We start from the raw sequence: 20083 nt of genomic DNA on the forward strand, positions 1-20083 counted from the left end.
TGTTGAGGGAAAAAATGACCATAGAAGCAAAACCTTGATTAAGGACACCATCCAGCATCATAGGCTATACCCAGTGGCTGCATTATGTCCTGGAACACAGCAAACAAACTAAGTTGGGATATATATGTGCATATTGCATCTTTAAGGAAAATCTCTAGATACATACACCGAAAATAAAAAGTTAAAATCAATTTAAGTTAATTAATTAATTAATTAATTGTCTAATTTGTTAGGATTTCTAATATATTTATGCTAGAAAATAATCCACTCTCACAAGTCGGTTTGTTCCCAAACCCACAATATATGAATGGGGAAGGAAAATTTCCCCCCCTTATTTTAATATTCTTACACTAAAGGATTTAATTAAGAGTAATGGCAAATGAGGGAAGCATCATTACAATTCACTGAGAAAGAAATGAAAGTGCATGACTATAATCTCATTTTTAGACATTCATATAAAATGATACAACATTAGAAAGTTTTGACTATTTTATGTCAAACAAGCAAAAATAGATGCCAGTTCACAGATTCATATTACTGGATTCACAGTAGTGGATCTATGGAACAATTCCATAGATGTATAAAACAAGATCGTGACCCTCTTTGGACATGTCTGGATGCCTTTCCCCACAGTCATAATGATATCCTTAGGGCCTAAACAAAATCTAGCTTGCTCTCATCTTTCCTACATCATCCCTAGGATATCAATCTTCCTATCAGGCCACAATCTATTACTGTATACCAGTATTATAAAGAGCTGTTGAATGTAACCCTATTCTACTATCACAGATAGAAGAACCAAGTTTTTAAAAAACATTATGGAGCAGCTGTGTTAAGTAAATAAATACTATATGTATACTGTGTATATTGTGCATGTTTTGTAAAGCACTTTAGAACTTTTGGGATGACAGATACTATAAAAAGCCAACATATATATACACATCATTTGCCTATTGTCTTGCATGCCAGCCCAGAATCATTAGCTGTGAAATCATGTTCACAAACACTGTGATTTAGAGCAAGCAGCTTTAAAAGGAGATTGAGAATTAGAACCCTTATTATAAGAAGAAGAAAAAAGCCTAGAAACAGAAGTTCAGAGAGATTTATGCAAAATTAGAATTATGAGATATTTATGGAACAGAGGCAGAAATGTCCCTAAAGAAAGGCAATTTGGAAGAAAGTAAACGAAGTATGCAGCAGACTTAGAAGAAAAGGGGATGGAAACTGCAAGGAAATAAGATGAAGTATGCTAGGCAAAAACCTGATAGTGGATTGAGCATGAGGGGAACAGGAAAGAGACCAGGAAAAAACTGAGGGTGCAGAAGACCAAGGAGAAAGAGGAACCAATTTCTACTATTCAGTGAAAAGGGCCTTTCACAGGCCAGTGTGCTCTTAGAGAGCTATGATTTTTGTCTTAGATTTCAAGAATTCCAATAGTTCTCTGCAGTTTTGAAAAAGAAAAAAGGTAGCATGATAAATCAGTGCATAGACAAAGAAGTTTTAAATATTATGAAACACAGAGCAAAGAATCCTATACAAAAAGTTGATCAATTATATTCTTAAGATCTGGAAATCTTGGAAATGGAACCCAAATGTTCACCAGAGAACTGGTCTCCCGTCAGAGCAGCACAATGGGTACAATCCCTATTCACTGCAAATCAAGGTTGTGTCAGTGAGGTATTCTGAACATTAAGTTGCTTGGCTATTACCTTGCAGCTGAGGTTTTTTAATAATAAACCAAATTGTAATCAATGGAACTGTTTCCCCATCTTCATCATTCATGGAATAAGCCAAAAGGGAATAAACCCCTCAAAGGCTCTATTAAGATAATAGTGTCTTTTAATTCTTGTGTTTTTAATAAACTGTTAAAATTCTTGTGTTATTAAACTGCCTCCTCGAATTGTACACTTTACTTACCACCTCCTATACAATATAATATCAGATTAGAGATTAGAATGTACTATAGCACAGCTTCAAACAGACTTTCATCAAACTGGTTCCTTTGCAGATATATTGGACCACAATTATCATCCATGATGTGCAGTTATGGGATGTGCAGTCCAATACATGTAAAGACAGGATGGGAAGTCTGATTGAGAAGTAGGCTACGAAGGGTTCAGTGAAGATTACGCTGAAGAAATTGCATCAAATTTCTGCCTTAAAGTGCAAAGACATTTTTAAAACCTATAAATTATGCACATGCAAATACACAAAACATATTCGAAGGAAAGAACACTAAGAGGATGTATAGCCTCTTCTCACTGTACTGCTCCATAGTGTATATGTCACCTCTTACAGCAGTTAAGAAATGCTTTTTAAAAAACACATGAATGGCTTGGTGAAAATACACATATATTATACTTTGAAAGCCTTTAAAAGCTGGTAGAATTCTTAAGCAAAATTAAGATTACAAAGAGAAGAGGGGGGAATTATGATCACACTAGAGAACTCCAAACCGCACATTATATATTTAAATGACATTGAGGCAGTCTTAAATTCAGATTCAAGTTCTTTGCTTGGAAAACAGTAAGTCTGAGAACATTAGAAATTCTCACATGTCTAATGTTTTAAAGCTCTTGTTTCATACATTTTACAGTGGGCTTGTGTTGTGGTTTTCATTTAAAAAGCAGTTTTATGAGAAATATACAAACTACTCAAAGTGGGTTAAAGCTGGAATGGCATATAAGACTGGTTTTAATTAATTAGGAGAATATGCAAATTCATTATATGGGTTTGGCAGCTTTTGTCTTGGAGGTTTCTTTTTAATATGGCATTATAAATAATCAACTTCAAAAGAAATCCACAATTTTTGTTAGACCTATCCTAATTATTCCTTGTGTCCAGAAAGACTCTAAACCCATGTCAGAATTATATTGGTCTCTGACCTGGCCACATGGGTGTTATCTAGGGAAGATATTGCTTCTTTTCCATCATCTTTCAGACCACAAGTCATTAATTCCTCAGGTTCATCTGTATTTTTATCCATCTGTCTAAATTCTAGACACTGATCATCACTTATACTAATATATGTATCCAAAAGCACAATAATCTTGCTTTCAATGATAAAGTTGAATTGCATTGATAAGCTTGCTGTTGTTATATCTGCAGGCTGCCCACCTGTCCTGGACAAGGTCATCAATAGATCCTGTGCAACCATTAGAACAGGGCATCTTATGGGCCAACTTTGTGCTTTTTCTTTTGTTTTGCTCTACACCTCCCAGGATTCTTGCTGAGTATGTTTTTTTGAGGAGCGGAGAGGAAATGACAAAATGTTGCAATTATAAATTGGTGCTACCATTTCAGACTTCATTCGCTTCTTGAAAATAAACCAGGTACCAAAAAAAATGTGTTAGCATGCCATTTTAAACAAAATCCTTCACAGTTCCTGCCAAGATGGGTCTCTGTTTAAGCATGCACATTGCCTTTGGAATGAAAATATAAAATCCCCAAATTACATAATTTTTGGATTAAATGTAATGTAACTTTTCCCTCTACAAATTTGTACTACTTAGTTTCCATTCTACTAACTCACAAGGCTGTGACTTTTATCCATTCACATGTACAATGGAGGAAAACTATTATAAGGGAAGCAAAGCCTTCTTTGACTGTTCTTGACACCTGAGATGTCACTTAGACATTACCAACAGAGACAAAAAAAGAACACCAATGTACATGACCTTTACATGTGCTTATATGTATTTTATGTACCTGTACAAATGTAGAAATCATCATAATTTAAAAACAACTACATAATCTCAGCATAGGAGGGAAGACTGATAAGAGACTTGTGCCTGCACAGTCTTTTGGGCAGGTGCTAATGGGCAACTTCAAGACCTTGGGCTATCCCTTCTTTGGGTTATCTATGTTTAAATTGGATTTGGAGATAGCTCTTTTTACAGAGGATGTCTTCAAATGCAGGACTGCTATCTGTAAAATAGGACATACACTTCCCACATCCAACCTCAGTCATTCTACTCTTACTAACACGGCAAATATGAGATACCTACAATAAAAATTGCCACCAGCTAACAGCAAGAACTGTGAAATGCTGTGACAATAAACATAATTTAAAGGGGGAGGTGTGCCAGCTTGTGCTTAGACATTTCTATCCCTCCTAGGTGCAGAAAACATTGAAAATATAATTGAATAGAAGTTTCAGGCTTTATATGAATAAAACAGATAATTTTTAAAAACTCAACATAAAATAAAAAGTTTAAGTCAGTTCTGATTTCGGAGCCCAGTTCAAGTTCCTGATGAGTTGCAACATTACAGGGACAAGTTTTAATTATACTGAGTTCATAATACAAATACCAGTAACTCCAGAAAATTCCACAGAACTTCTCTATTATAATAGAAGTTCCAATATGTTAAATTGCTCAATTCTTGATTTTTGTTATAGAATTAGTCTCTCTCTTGCTTAATTGAAAGTTTGTATCACTGAGATGCTTGAACATTATAAATATTTATTTTAACGCAGGTTCTGACCAATGGATGCTGAAGAACCACAATTCAAAAGAAATTTACTTTAGCTAAAAGCAGGTGGTGTTCTAACAAAGTTCTGCTTTTTTATATTGTCCTAAAAAACTGACTGATGTTCTTCTTTATAAAGTATTGAAAAAAGAAAAAAAAACCTTCTGTTACCTTTCAAGTTACATATAATTAGAATCTTCATAAATCAGCTAGTTCCTTCTTAGCACACTAGCATAGAATAATTTTAACCCCAAGAATGCACTAAGCCAGGCCAGGAAACTGGCAGGCAAATGGCTCCTAAAGATAAGGTACCTTCATAGCATTCGGTACATGGATCAAGATAAAAACCATTGCTATGTGTCATGTCTATTATATCTTCATGCCTGAAAGGGTGAGCTGGGGAAGTAGAAATGCAGCTCAAGCTATACAGTGTGAGTTGTAAAGTAAAGGCAAACTCAGAGGGAAGCAAGATGAGCAATTTGTTTGTGATACGGAAATTGTAGTAAAAAGACTGTGATTTTGACATTGTAATTTTTAAAATATGTATCTGTGAATCCTTCTTAGCAGCTGACTCAGATTTCTCATGCATGTTTACCTAAATTAACAACAGAGTAAAATACGAAAAGAAGGCCTCAACATCAGCACAGATCAGCACAAAAATCTACAGAGATTTTATCATAGTGTAGCTCTCTCTCTCGTGTCTGCATTGTCTCTCCCCTCAAGCCTTATTATCTTTGACCTATTCACTGTTACAGCCTAACACTTGCTACCCCTCTGTTCCAGACCATCCCCTTGGAGTACTGTTATCAGCCTTTAATAAGCTACACACCATACTAGCTGTATTCTGGAATCATGGTAAGCCTCTGAACCATGTACTGAGAATTAGAGAGAGACAGGTGTTCTGAGTCCTTTTCTCTGGCAGGGGATTTAGACATTTACAATACCTTCTAGGCCAAAGTCGACTGGGATTCAATATTGCATTAAATGGTGACAAATGGGGCAGGTGGGCTCTATTATTGCATTACAAAGGCTGCTGCTTCCCCCAGTACAGGCTATGTTTTGTGTGTGAAGCGGGCCCACACCTGCTGGAGCTGGGATCTGGAAATGCGGAGGACAGAAGGCATAAGTCTGTGGTTTCCTGCTGTGAGGGGCATGTGCCTGCGGTGGGGCATGCGCACGGGGCTGCTCTCCGCCGAACGGCTGCGCTGTATGAAAGTGCCGCCAAGGTGAGGGTACTGTTCTGTCTCCAGGGTTGAGGAGGAGAAAACGGAGGACGCCAGTCTTCTTAGGGGGCTGTACCTCGGGAGAGAGTGTTGAGAATGCCTGTCCTCCTCCAACTGCAAAAGACCAAGAAGAGTGGAGGAAAAGGTGTCAGGCAAAGACTTGACTCGCCCCTGGTTTGTGCTGTGCATGCTGCAGAAATCTTCACTGGCGGATGGCAAACACTTCTGTTTTACAGGGACTTAACATAGCCTCCTGGTTCACCCACTTCTAGGCTAATCTCATACTGTTACATGAAGAGGCCCTTTAGAAGTAAGAGGTACACCTAAGCCTTACCAGTGCACTTTCACAGATCCATACTTTCTCTATTAAAGTTTTTTCAATCAAATAATGAACAAGGGATAACAGTTCTGAACTTAATTTTGTTTGCCTCCTCACTTTTCTATTAATCCCCACACACCCTCTTCCAAGTTGGAAAAACTAGTTGCTTGGATATAAATCTATATTTTTTCTACTGCATTTTTAAAACTAAAAGTCACATTAAGTAAGAAGCTTTTTTAAAAAAACAAACAAACAATGATGGTCTATCTCAAGCCTATCTTGCTGTAGGAAAGCCACCTACAGTATCTTGACTGGCAGCTACGTAGAGATGCAAAACATACAAGCTGTGAACTCTAGAAAGTTATAGTAATAGGCACAGCATGAGTTGTTGGGGGATCTATCTATCATGCATGAATAAGATTCCTCCTGCAAGTTTTATTGGAATGGTAGGAAGAATGAAAACAGAGTTCCAAATAACGCGAAAGGAACTGATACTACCCCTAAAGAAAGCTGGCCAGCATTTCTTTCCTAATTTGTTAGGCACCTTAGACTTCCACTATATTCTCTTCTCAAATACACGCACACAAGCTATACTATTTATAAAAAATTCACACATACTCCTTTCAATCTCTCTGCTGAAATTACAACAGGCCTCTAACCCTTGAACTGTCTCAATAGACTAATTTGAAGTTAAGCTGAACATTAAGTAATAATAAAAGAGAAAGAAATACTATGGCACTGCACTCCTTAAAGTGAGCAAGTATAAAATCATTATATTAAGTATTTCTCAGAATTAAGTATACAAAAATTCCATTCTTTGAGCTAACAGAGGAAAGCTATAGCAAATACAGAGACCAGATGTAAAATGCTTCTGTTTTCTTCCTTCAAAATAGTGCAGTGTACAGGTAGTCCTTGCTTAACAACCACAATTGGGACTGGAATCTCAGCCATTGAGCAAAGCAATCATTAAGCAAGACGTCCATGTGACTGCTTCGCTTAGCGACTGCAATCCGGGCACTCCTTGTTGTGGTCATTAAGCAATCTCCTGAGTTGTTAAACAGATGGAGCAAGAGCTGTTTGCTGAAGGATTTCAGCTCAGCACAGAGCTGAAATCCTTCCAGCAGGCAGCTCTTTGAGAGCAAAAGGGCTGCCTGCCGGATGGTTTCAGCTCCATGTGGAGCTGAAATCCTCCTGGCAGGCAGCCCTTTCACTCTCAAATGTTCCTAAAGCCCACCAAAGGCTTTGCCTTCTCCTCTGTGGATGGAAGGCAAATCCTTCCTGGAGCTGGAGGAACAGATCTTTAAGATTTGAGCTCCATCCCTGCCCACCGCTGACAGGGAAGGGGAAACATCCCAGTGGTGGGCAGTTATGAAGTCAAATCCTGAAGATCTGAGGTCCATTCCTTCACACTGCTGTGAAGGAACGGAGCTAAATCTTCAGAATCTGAGCTCCATTCCTGCATACCACCGTGTCCCCTCCACTTGCAATCTTCCCTGCCAGCTTCCAATGGGGAAGCCGGCAGAGAAGATTGCAAACGGCGATCACATGATCACGGGTCGCTTGGCAACTGGTCATAAATGCAAGCCAGCTGCCAAGCGCCCAAAATGCAGCCATGTGACTGTGGGGTGGGAGGCAACATTTTATGGTGGCCAGAAGTGCTTTACGGGCTGTAAAGCACCTTTTCTGAGGTCATCATAACTAAATATTTCCTCTATTTTATCCCAGCTACTCATGTGCTCTTCTTTTGCCATTCCCCCATAAACGGACTAGATCCAATTAGCTTCCAAAAGAAGAGGTATTCCAGTATTTACATAAGACTGATTTGATCTCATGGCCTCCTTAACAATTTCTGTGCAAGTAATGTATTATTCCTAAAGATTGCTTTTGGTTTGACCCTAAAAGTTATGCTTTTGGTTTTTTAAATTGCCTTTCTTGGCTTGTTAAACAAGGAAAAACTGAAGCTCCTCTAATTATCATATCCTTTTACTCACCCCAGACTTTCTTTTTTTAATTTTATGTAAATTAAATGTACCTAATTTCTTCAATGCTTAGAAGCCTTCTGTTGTGTTAATTGCTGTATCTTGGACATACCCCAGTTCATTTACAACTTTTAAAAATCTATACACTGATCTATTCTAGGATACAGAGAGAGAGATGCAACTATTCCTACTAACAATTAAGCAACAGAAATACATTATTATGACATGTTCAATGTATTTTATAGATTATGTCATATTATAGTTTAATATAAATGATATCATTAGGAAAAAGCAATGACTAAATGTTATTAAATGTCACAGCATTTGTCATTCCAGGATTCACAAACATTTTTAAAAATTAGAAATAGATAAATGAATCTTGATATCAAATCCATATGCAGAATTAAGCAATGCCTTGTTAAATTAAGGCAAGCATGAAAACACTTTCTCATACCATATTGATAAATATTAATATTCTTACAGAAGCCAGGAGTATGCCCCATAATACAACATAGATTTAAGATTATTTTTAGCATGAACATTCTTCATTTTAAAACTTCACATTTGTGGAATTTCAAAAGAATAGAGGAAATCCATGCAAAGCAGCTATAAAAATTTATTATCTTCATAGAAGTTACCAAATGTTTCCATTTTACCTGACTACTGTAAAACAATGAGGCTAGAGCCCAAGCACAGAAGGATTTGTTTTGATATGGTAGGAATGGCTGCTGTATGTTTTACTGGATTCTGGCAAGTTCTTTTGCGTATCCAAGACTCTAATAACCAATATGGATTCTAGAAGGATCATGGCACAAAAGATAATCGGACAAGATGGGAAAAAAACTTCTGAATAGAACAGTCTATCTCACACTCAAAACAACTGTTTTAAACTTGAAACAAGCTGTTTCAAGTTCAGAATGCTCCAAATATGAAACTTTTTGCCCTCTATTACACTGAAGAAACTAAACATCCAGTTCCTTGCCTTTATTATCTTCTTATACCAGGAGTCAGAATATTCAGTGGTATACAAACAAAATAATTACATTGGCTACCTTCAGACCACTGGATGTTACATACCTTTGTTTGACTTTCAGACATATTCTACTCAAGAAAAAACTTAATACAGACTAAGGTAAGAACACATCATATACTATGTTTCTTTAGAAATTAGAAGTTCATAGCCCTACAAATTAAGCAAGAAGTAGTGAGAAATAACACAGCAGAACATACTGTATGGCAGAATGCTTAAATATCAGAAATACCTTATTACAAACTGAAGATAGATATTTATGCACTGTTAATCAGGCACTAAGTTTTTCTAATTTTAAACAGATTAATTTTTTATCCAACTGAATTTTACTATAGAAGAGGGATTATTTAGTAGGGTTAAATCCTGAACACAGGGACCAGTTTAGCAAAAAATAGGCCGGAGTTCCTAATTTATCTTGGTTTATTGTGAGCAAGCACCTTACAGTCTTCTAACTCTCATGGTGCAAGTTGAAAAAATCAACCAAGAACTGACTATGTGAATTCTGGTTTCTTGTTATTTCCAAACATGGGCAGTAAGTATCATTAGGGTCAGGGTGTAAGTTATAAAAGGCTTGCAAAAACTGCTAATAACAAAATGTCATTTGTTGCTTGCTCATGCAACATTAATCATATCTCATTAATACAGAAATTAATTAGCAAAGGGATTCAGACACTATGCAACTGCATCAAACAAAAGCATTCCATATTTCCAAAAGTACTCAGGTCATTTACTCTATTATACATGTGTTTATAGAATAAAAGGTTGTAAAGAGAATCTGAAGGTCATCTAGACCAGTGTATTCAAACAGAAGGCTCCCTTCCTCAACTCAGGAAAGAGAAAGGAGAGCAGAGAACAGAGAACAGAGGTATACATAGAATGGGACAAGGAGGACAAGTGTACTCATGATTCATCATGCAGATGATGTGAATCATGTGCTTTGCATCATTTTCAGCATGATGCAACTGATGTAAATTGCGTTCTCTGCCATTGCCCCTGCCCTCTGGAATATTCTCCCCCCAGAGGTATGGTGGGTCCCTACCCTCCTGGCTTTCCAGAAAAAACTAAAGACCTGGCTCTGCCAGCTTGCATGGGGCAAGAAGAGTTTTAACCAACCCTGGGGTGGCTGGCACCCTGATGACGCTCCCCAAGCCTAATACTCTCTAGTTACCATCAATCCCTGGAATATATTTATTTGAGACTACTGTTTTATTGTATTTTTAATTAATATTTATCTTTTCTGTAAACCACTCAGAGTTGCTTTTTAACGAGATGGGGATGACAAATTTGATGAATGAATGAATGAATGAATGAATGAATGAATGAATGAATGAGATATTATTATGACTTGTATTATACACCAATACTGGACTAAAGAAGGACAGACCCTTCTGGTATCTAGTTAAGCATGCTAGGTGAAGGGAATTGAACATTTCAACAAAGCATTTTCTGGAGTCTAGGAGTAGAGTAACTTGTGAAAATGTTGGGCTCAGTAACTAAAATAAAATAGAATAAAATGTTTTGTGCTAGTTAATTCTCATTATTTGGATGTAGTTGAGGGGCTTAGGAAAAGATTGTTGTCAAAGTGGCAAACACTGCTTCAGCTCTCACTCATTATTTTATTATTATAGCAAACAATTTTTGTATGTAGTAACAGAATACCAGTAAACAAATACACATATCCTTTGCTGGCAAAACAATGGCCCTTTTGTTTTTATCTTGGTCTGACCGAAGTTCTATGACTAAGTTATTGGAACTTAATTAAGATATGCAAATTTGAGAACCATCGATCTAAACCACTGGCAACTATTGATCAACATGTTTGCAACATTTCTCTGAATGAAACCATGGATGAGAGATCCCTCTCTAATCAGCTGTAACAATCTGGACAATGATACAGACATTCAAATGTGCCTAACATTTCATGGCCTTAATCTAATTAAAAAGCAGCTAGCACTGATATATCAAGACAGGTTCCAAGAATTTGTCTTAATATCTCCTGACGTGTACTTACAAGGGAGAAGAGGATCACTGGGTTTATTTGTGATGAATCTGAACTTGTCATAGCATGGTATTTATCGCGAGGTTATATGGATATCATTGAATGCTACCACATTCTTCTGCTATAGCCCACCTCTTTAGTCTCTCATTGCACATTGCCTCTGGACTCACTTGGCAACAGGCTGGCAGGAAATACACAGCTGTGATTGCCCACAGGTAGAATGTAATGTAATGTAATGCAATACCTAGTATGGATTGCTAAGAATCAAAGATTTCATGACATACAAACCAAGTTCCTAGTTAGATATAATTATGTTAAAAATAAAGATAGTATTTTCCAAATGTTCTTCTGCACTTGGGAAATCTGAATATGGTTATTCGATAACTGAATATGGTTATTCTGTATCTCATATGGTTTCCTTTTTTGAGTACAATTTTAAACCAATTGAGGTTTTTATTAAGGTGATTAATTTATCAAAATACTATGGAATATGGAAGTAGAAAATAAGATATATTTGGAAAATGTGACAAATATTTTTATTTAAAGAAAAAAGAAGCCAAAAAAAAGGGCCCCCGATATCTGGTTATTATCTTAAAGATATTGTATTACAGGTTGTAGGGTAGCCTCAACCCAGAGTATTCTTTTATATTTATTTATTTACAGACTGCCCTCTATCAAGCTTGACCTAAGGTGATTTATATTAACAGTACAAAAAGCATTAACAATATATAAATATTTAATGACATATCTATGACATATTTCTTCACAAAGGATGAGCCTTCTTTCATTTATGTGTCAGGACTAGAATTTCTTATGAACACATTGGAACTGAATTTGATTTCTGAAACTTCTTTAACTGCAGCATGGGAGGCTAATAAAGCATTTATGATAGGGTTGTTCATCTCTCGCATCAACTAGAAGGACAGTTATGCAAAAGCAGAAAGATATCTTATTGAATTATCTAAAACAATTAGAAACAAGTCATAAACTAAATTCAGCCTCAGATTTAGAGCAAAAGATAAAAACAATACAGAATCAACTTGATTTACTAGAAGTAAATGAAAGTTATAAGAAGTTGAATCTTACTAGAGAGAAATACTTTGAAAAAGGTAATAACCCAGAGAAATTGTTGCCTTACAATTGCAGAAGGAACAGAATAAAAGAATGATAACTTCTATTTGGGATGGAACCAAATATGTCTCTTCAACAAAAGGCATTGCTCAGCATTTCATCAATTATTTTTCAAATTTATACAGCAAACAGCAATCTGACCCAGCAGAAACTGAAGAAAATTTGAATGGAATATTACCTAAAAATGTTACTGACTGACAAAAAAAGGCTCTTAATCAACCTATAACTGAAGACAAAACTAAAGAAGCAATTAAAATTTTAAAAATAAATAAAACTCCATGACCCTATGGTATTTCAGCAATATAAGATTTTTCAATAAATTCTGATTAAACCTTTAAATCAAGTAATGAACAAGATTCAAGCACATCATGGAAAGAGGCTCTCATTGCCTTGATTTATAAAGGAGGAAAGGATTCGGCTGAATCGTCCTGAAAGATATAGACCTGTTTTATTACTGAATGTGTGTTATAAACTTTTACAGCAATTCTTGCTAAGAGGATAAATGGGTTTTTTAACTAAGATAATACATCCTGACCCGAAGGGCTTTGTGCCAAAGAGTATATGAGAGATAACATCAGATATATCTTGAAGGCTATTGATGATAAACCATTAAGAGCAAAGATACGTTATCATTTTCCTTAATGCTGAAAAAGCCTTTGATAATCTGGAATGGTCTTTTTTGGTTGCAGTTCTTAAAAAAGTGGGCTGCAGCCCTAATTTATTTACATGGATACAGAGTATGTATAAAGAACAAAAAGCTAAAATTACTGTGAATGCTCTTATTTCAGAGTAATGTACTCTACTGAATGAAACAAGACAAGGATGTCCTCTCCCTCCTTCTTTATTTTTACTAGCTTTAGAACCCTTGGCAATCCAAGTACATCAAGAAAACAGAATCCTAGAAGTTAAATTAGCTGCACAAAAATACAAATTGAAAGTATTTGCTGACCATATTATACTAACTTTTGCTCAACCTAGAGTCTCTTTAATAACACTGATAGAACTTTATGCAGCAATATGATTTGGTGTCAGGTTATCAAATTAATAAAGAGAAAACTCACAGGTTGATATGAAATTTGATAGAAGATGAAAAGCAATTTGGGTATTAGCTAACTGTCTTTACTGCTGAAACGGTCAAATATTTAGGAATCTTTTTGACAAACAGTAAGGATTTATTTAAAAACAATTATTTACCGACTTGGAAACACATAATGACAGATATTTCTAGACGGAAGAAATTACATTTGTCTTGGTTAGGAAGAATTGCAGCAGTCAAAATGAATATTTTACCACAACTAAATTTTCTGCTTCAAATTATTCCACCTCTTATTGAGAATAAGTTATTAAATGACTAGCACAGATAAATAATGAATTATATATAGTCTAACCAATGGCCAAGGATTAAATTCAACAACCTGTACCATTCAAATAAACAAGGTGCACTATTATACCAGTTGCCTAACATGGGTTTCAGAATGGAGTATATTTCTTTACAGTTCCATCATCTTAATGAGTGGCTGCATGGATATATTTGGGTTGTCATGTACAAAAAGAAACAATTTTTAAGAGATTACTTAATATTAAGCAACTTACTAAATGTTTGGGATAAATATAGGAAAAGAATAAGTCCAGACTTTTCCTCTCTTGCTTCCTTACTGAGTCTTCTTTTATGATGAAGAAAGCACTAAAAAATTTGCTCAGTGGAGAGACAATAATCTATTTAGATTACAAGATTAAGTTATTATTAACAGGACAAAATTAAGATCTCTCAATCTTTTGCTATGCATGGCTCTTCTATGCTCAGTTGATCCCAATATTCTCAAATAGCACAGCAACACTAGCAAAATCTTACATGGAATATTAGGCTTGCCTATGATCAGTTTATCTTGTCATCTATCACAATAATATCCATGATTCCATCTATATCACTGTCAAAGTACAGTTTTCCCTACTTTCCCCAATCCCCCCCTCATTTGTCACCCCTTCATCTATGTAGGGTGAGAGATATATCTGTGAACCTGTAGCATACTAAAGACATCTATTTTTCAGAGTTCTCTGATTATTTAAAAACAGCTGTGAATCTAAGCAAATCATAAGAACTATGGAATATACATTCCAAACCAAGCGCATGAGTGCCTTGATTCATGGGATGATACCTGAGCTGTTGAATAAATAAAGTAAGTATTGGGAGAATAGCTACAAATGTGTAACTGAGAAAAAAAGAAACAAAAATACAAAGAAATGCAATAGATTGACTAGTTAAGAAGTATAACGGTTAAACTTGTATTAGGAGGGTATGTCTAAGAACTTTTTAAGATGCTCTATCTGACATGTAATAGATTATATTCTTCTACAATATTAAGCATTTATATGGCGTTCTTAAAGTGTTCTGCATAGGTTATTTTAATAAAGATTAATCTTCCTTAACTACCCAAAAACATGTTCTCAGGAACTGCAGCATCAGAAGGAAGTTGAGTAACTCTTAACTAAAAGTACAGCCAGCATACTCAGTGTCCCTAGCTTGAAAAAAATTAGCTACATCATTGCCCCAGTCACCAAGTCAAAAATATACAGGTAGTCCTCAATATATGACAGCAACTGGGACCAAAATTTCCATCACTAAGTGATGTGGACATAAAGCATGACCACGTCATTTAGTGACAGCAATCCTGCAGTCCTGACTGCTGTCATTAACTGAATCCCACAATCATTAGGCAAGGCAACTTCCTGCCGGCTTCCCACAACCAAAGTCAGCAGGGAAGCTGGCAGGAAGTTGCAAGTCCCAGGCCATCAGGCAGGTAAGTGGCTGCTGCCGGGTTGGGAGGGAGCGTGGGGGTATGCAGGCGTGCAGGGGAGGCCTGGGGAGGGTGTGTGAGAGCTGCGGTGCAGGGAGGGTGTACGAGAGGCACCCCGCAGATCAGGGAGGATCAGGAAGGGTGCATGATAGACACCATGCAGGTCGGGTGTGCAAAGGTGCAAGGGGGTGCGTGAGCAGCATGGCGCAGGTCATGAAGGATGCAATGGGGTGTGCAAGAGGCACAGCACAGATTGGGGAGGGTGCGTGAGAGTGCATGAAGGTGCGTGAGAGGTGCAGCGCAGGTCAGAGAGGGTCAGGAAGGTTATGCAAGGGTACAAGGAGGTGCGTGAGGGGTGCAGCATGGGTTGAGGACAGTGCGTGGGGGTGCACAAGTGGCCAGTGTGGTGCATGTGCAGAGGACCTGGGGGACAGTGCACAGGTGGAGGAGACACCCCAGCGAACTGCAACCTTCCTTGCTGGCTTTCCCACTGATTTTCTGGGGAAGCTGGCAAGGAAGGTTGCAAATGGCAATCAGGTGATCGCAGGATGCTTGGCAACTGGTTGTAAGTGCAATTGGGTTGCCAAGCACCCAGATCATGATCATGTGACCGTGGGGATGCTGGGACTGCTGGAACTCCAAGGACTGGTCATAACCACCATTTGTTCAGCACCATCATAACTTGGAATAGTCACTGACCAAATGGTCATAGGTCGAGGACTACCTGTATTCAGAATAGGACATTTTATCTGGATGAGAAATAATAGTCAGAGAAAAACTGTGTTGCCTCTTCTGAACCAACACTCAGTCTGGGAAAGGATAGGTTAGTGAGCAAATTATCTTTGGATTCAAGCTCAGACACAACCCTGGACTACAGATTTAGTCTAATTTGATCTTCCCAATCTATAGTACCTCATCCTATAGGAGAAGTGGACAACCTGTGCCTAAATTATATCTTCCAGCATCCCTGACTGTTGGCCATATTGGCTTAAACTGCTGGAATTAAAGGTTCAGCAACATCTAGAGGGCCACAGGTTTCCCAGCACCCTGCTAATGCTCAGGACTAATTTACATCAAAAATAAATCACATGGACTCACTTCTAATGGAAGTTGCTATATAACATTATTGATGCTTATGCCATAGCTCTAGTATCAATATCTTTAGATTCTGATACAAAAGATTAAAACAGATTTTCAGTCTGTGTAATACACTAGATTGGGATGTGTTGCCCAGATGTGATGACTTGACAAAACAAAACAGACACCACAAAAATGAAAACTATGGTGACATGAAGGAGATGCATTTCTTTTGCATATCTTACCTGTCTCTCAGGACCAATGGGCTCAGATTCTCGTCTCCGCTGTCGGATAGCTGGTGCTGAATATAAGGGGGACTGTGATGGGCTTCCTGGTTGCTGTTCATGTTTACTCTCAGATACTGTCTGGCATTGCACTTCATTTCTGTGGGAACTGTCCTCCTCGGCCACAGGCTGCATACCTCGGGTTCGCCCATCATGTATTTTGGGCCTGACTGCTGCTTCTGCACCCAATTGCCTCCTTTCGTCCCCTTCTTCAATGGGCTTTAGTTCCTCAGGTTCCTCATCTGTTGTTCCAGATGTGCTTGGTTCAGCGCCAGGATGGAAGTCCTTCAGTTCTGTCTCTTTATCAATTATAACCCACTCTTTGCTGTCAAAGTCCTCCTCCTCAGCCAGGGGCACTGATCGGAAAGCATTACTGAGAGCTTCATGCTCCACAGAAGCAGATACATCCATCCTGCCACTTGCCTGTCGGTCTACCTGACCAGTCTCAATAGACAGCATCTGTGCTGGCTGGGAAGAGCATACAAGCCGGGAAGGAGAGCAAGGCAAATCCACTCGGGATCTGAAAATAAAAGCAAAGAAGGACAGGTCAAATTCATTTTAAAATTTAAGAATTTAGGATTATTAAAGAATAATAAGAATGGCTATTTCCTATCATCTAACTTAGAGAACCTTCTGAGAATAGCTCCCCAGAGGTGGGATCTGCTCTCCTCCAAATCCATTGGAAATTCAAAAAATGCACTGATTAAAGCTATATTTCTTCAAGTATTCCTCACTAGTCATATGTTTCTCTGCTACAGAATATTTATTGCTGACTTTTTAAAAAGTTCTTAACAACTTGGCCTTTGGGTGTGGAATCATGGTGACACTTTCCAAAGGTGCGGAGAGCCACCACAGCTGAGAACGCTGGCTGGGAGGCGGATTCTAGCCAGCATAATCTCTCTGGATCAAAGGGAGATCATGTGCTCCGGATGGCAGTTCTTTCTCAGTAAACTGAAGAAACAGAAAAGTTTTTGAAGTTGGCTCAAGAGTTGAGCTACCAGGAGTCCTGGGATTCCATCTATGCTCCTAACTGTGGTGAAGCCAATACGGACTTTAAAACCCTGCTTTCTCCACTTCTTAATCACTTCAGGAAGTAATTAATTACAGATGAAGAAAGATTTCCCTCTGCGGCAAAGATAAGACTCCTTGCGGTGAGTTAAAGCTTCTTTTGAGATTACAAAAAACCAAGATACTTTGATTTAAAGATTTAAGAACTCTTTGCAAAAAGCTTAATTAAGAGAAGATGTAAGAAAGTTTTAAAACGGAAAAGGAGACAGTCTTTTTTTCCTATTTTTCTATTTCTATTTTTATTGTTTTTATTTTTAACAAAAGTGCTTGGGTATAAATTTTCACTAAGTCAGTTCAAGAGACCAGTGCAGCATGGGAATGTTTGTTGCTTATTTTTAAAGAGTATATTTAATTGGCAGAATTTACATAACAAAAGATAAAATAGAGAATCAGATTGTGATGTTTAGTTGTCAAGGAGATGGGATGTTTGTTGTGGCTGAAGCTAAAATGAAAGTGTCAGAAATACAAGAAGATAATAAGGAAAAAGAAGAACAGACTTGTCTTTTTATTTTGCCTGCTTGAGACATCTTCACTTTTGGATTAAAAATGGCTACTACAAAAAAATGGCAAGAGAGGCCAGGATGGTCTCACCAGAGCAACCTATGGAAAAAATAGTCCTGCAGCAGCATTTTAATGCAAGATTGAAAATGGATAATACAGATATAATTATTGTGAAAGAGATTCCTATTAGAATTTTATGTAAGAGAAAAGAATATGCCTTCTTGGCTGAAAAATTAAAACAGAAAAAGATCCCATTTCGATGGGATAAATTGGAAGGTGTGATTTTTACTTTTAAACAGCAGGGATTTAGACTAAATTCTGTTCAGAAGGCAAGAGTTTTTTTAGAAAGACATCAAGGATAATTGGAGGAGATGGAAATGGAGATTTCAGAGGTTACTACACAAAAGTCACAACAGATACAACAGGAATTGGAAAAAGATGATACTGAATTGGGTGCTGCAGGTTTTGGGTGCTGCAAAATTTTTCTAAATTTTTGGCCTATGGATTACAAATGTTTAACATGGAATATAAATCGAGCAAAAGCTCCTCAAGAGAGAAAGAAATATTTCATTATTTGAAGTTAAAGCAAGACAATATCTGCCTAAAAGAGACTCATATCAGAAAAAATGATATAAAATATTTGACTTTTAAATCTTTGGGTGAAGAATTTATTTCAGCAGATATTAAAAAGAAAAATGGTGTTGTTTTGTATATTAACCCTCAATTGAAACCAGAATTTGTACTGACTAATGAACATGGCAGATTTGTTAGGGTAGAAGTTAATTTACATGGGGTCAAGACTACGGTGTTGGGAATGTATGCCCCAAATAAAGATAAAGCAATATCTTACAAACAACTTATGGAGAGAGTAATAGATTTTTCTTATGAAAGTTGGTATTTGATGGGGGATTGAAATGATCTCCCTGCAACTGGACAGGACTTCTGAGAAAAATATTAAAATTACTCATGGTAAATTACCAAAAGTTTTTTTCAATTTGGTGGACAATTTAGGGTTGGTTGATATATGGAGACAGAAAAATGGCAGAGTACACTTATTTTTCAGAAAATGTAGATCCTTTTTAAGAATAGATATGATTTGGATTTCAAGAGACTTAGCTACTAAACTTTCCAAAGTAGAGATTTTACCAAAGACTTGTTCAGACCATAATCCTGGGAGTTTAGTTTATAAAAGAAAACCTAGCTTTTTAGATGGAGACTAAATGAAGTGTTGTTACAGAAAGAAGAAACTGCTGAGGACTGTAAAAGAAACTAAAAGAATTTTTGAAAATAATTTAAATAAAGGCACTGATCTGAGAATGATTTGGGATGCAAGTAAAACCTTTATTAGAGGTTACCTGATACAACATAATTCTGAACTTAAGACGAAGAGGCAAGAGAAAACACAAAATATTTTGGATGAGATAAAAAGAAAAGAATTAAAGAACTCCCCAGGGAATATAAGTATCTCTCAACAAATTAAGATTTTACAGCAACAGTTATTTATCCATGTTAAAAGAAGCAGAAATAAAATTGAATAATGTAAAACAAAGAAATTTTGAATTTGTGAATAAACCAGGGAAATGGTTGGCTTATAAATTGCAAAGAGAAAGAGAAAAGAAAATGATACTGAAATTACAAGAGGGAGATACTGTATTAGTGGACAATGTGGCTATACAAAAACATTTTACCAGTATTATTCTAATTTGGATAAAGGATATGATATTATATTGGAGAAAATAAATTATTATCTCAGAAAACAAAACCTACCAAGGATTACAGATTGCTAAAATGTATGAACTTTTCCTGAAATATGAGCCGGAAGAAGAACAAGTGAAAGAATATATGATAAAATGAGCTAGACTTTTTGGCTATAATATATAAATGGATCAATGGGAAAATACGTGGTTGAAAGGACTGAAATTTACATTATGGTCTAGTCTTAAAGAGAATTTTTATAAAATGATGTATCATTGGTATTTGTCACCAGAAAAATTGTTCAGAATGTATAAAGGCACTTTGAATCTTTGCTGGAAATGTGAACAACTTGAAGGGACATTATATCATGTTTGATGGACATGTAAAAAAGCCAAAAAAATTTGGATCCAAATACATACATTAATTCAGAAGATTTTAAAGATTAAAGTACAGTTGAAACCAGAGACTTTTCTTTTGGAACTAATGGACAGGCAAGTAGAAAAAAGTCATGA

General features: G+C 36.7%; 1 protein-coding gene across 1 annotated transcript in view; it reads right to left on the reverse strand.

Annotated features, from left to right (window-relative positions):
* The window catches only part of TTBK1 (tau tubulin kinase 1), a 129951-nt gene that overhangs the window by 27671 nt on the left and 82197 nt on the right, over positions 1 to 20083 (reverse strand). The window contains exon 14 of the mRNA XM_088147982.1: positions 16269 to 16827. Within this exon, the coding sequence (XP_088004108.1) occupies positions 16269 to 16827 (559 nt within the window). The remainder of the gene's footprint in view (positions 1 to 16268; positions 16828 to 20083) is intronic.

This window comes from Python bivittatus, unplaced genomic scaffold, assembly GCF_059951505.1.
Source record: "Python bivittatus isolate LINGU-HERP-01145 unplaced genomic scaffold, Pbiv_v1 ctg000020_np1212, whole genome shotgun sequence".
In the NCBI taxonomy this organism is placed as follows: domain Eukaryota; kingdom Metazoa; phylum Chordata; class Lepidosauria; order Squamata; family Pythonidae; genus Python; species Python bivittatus.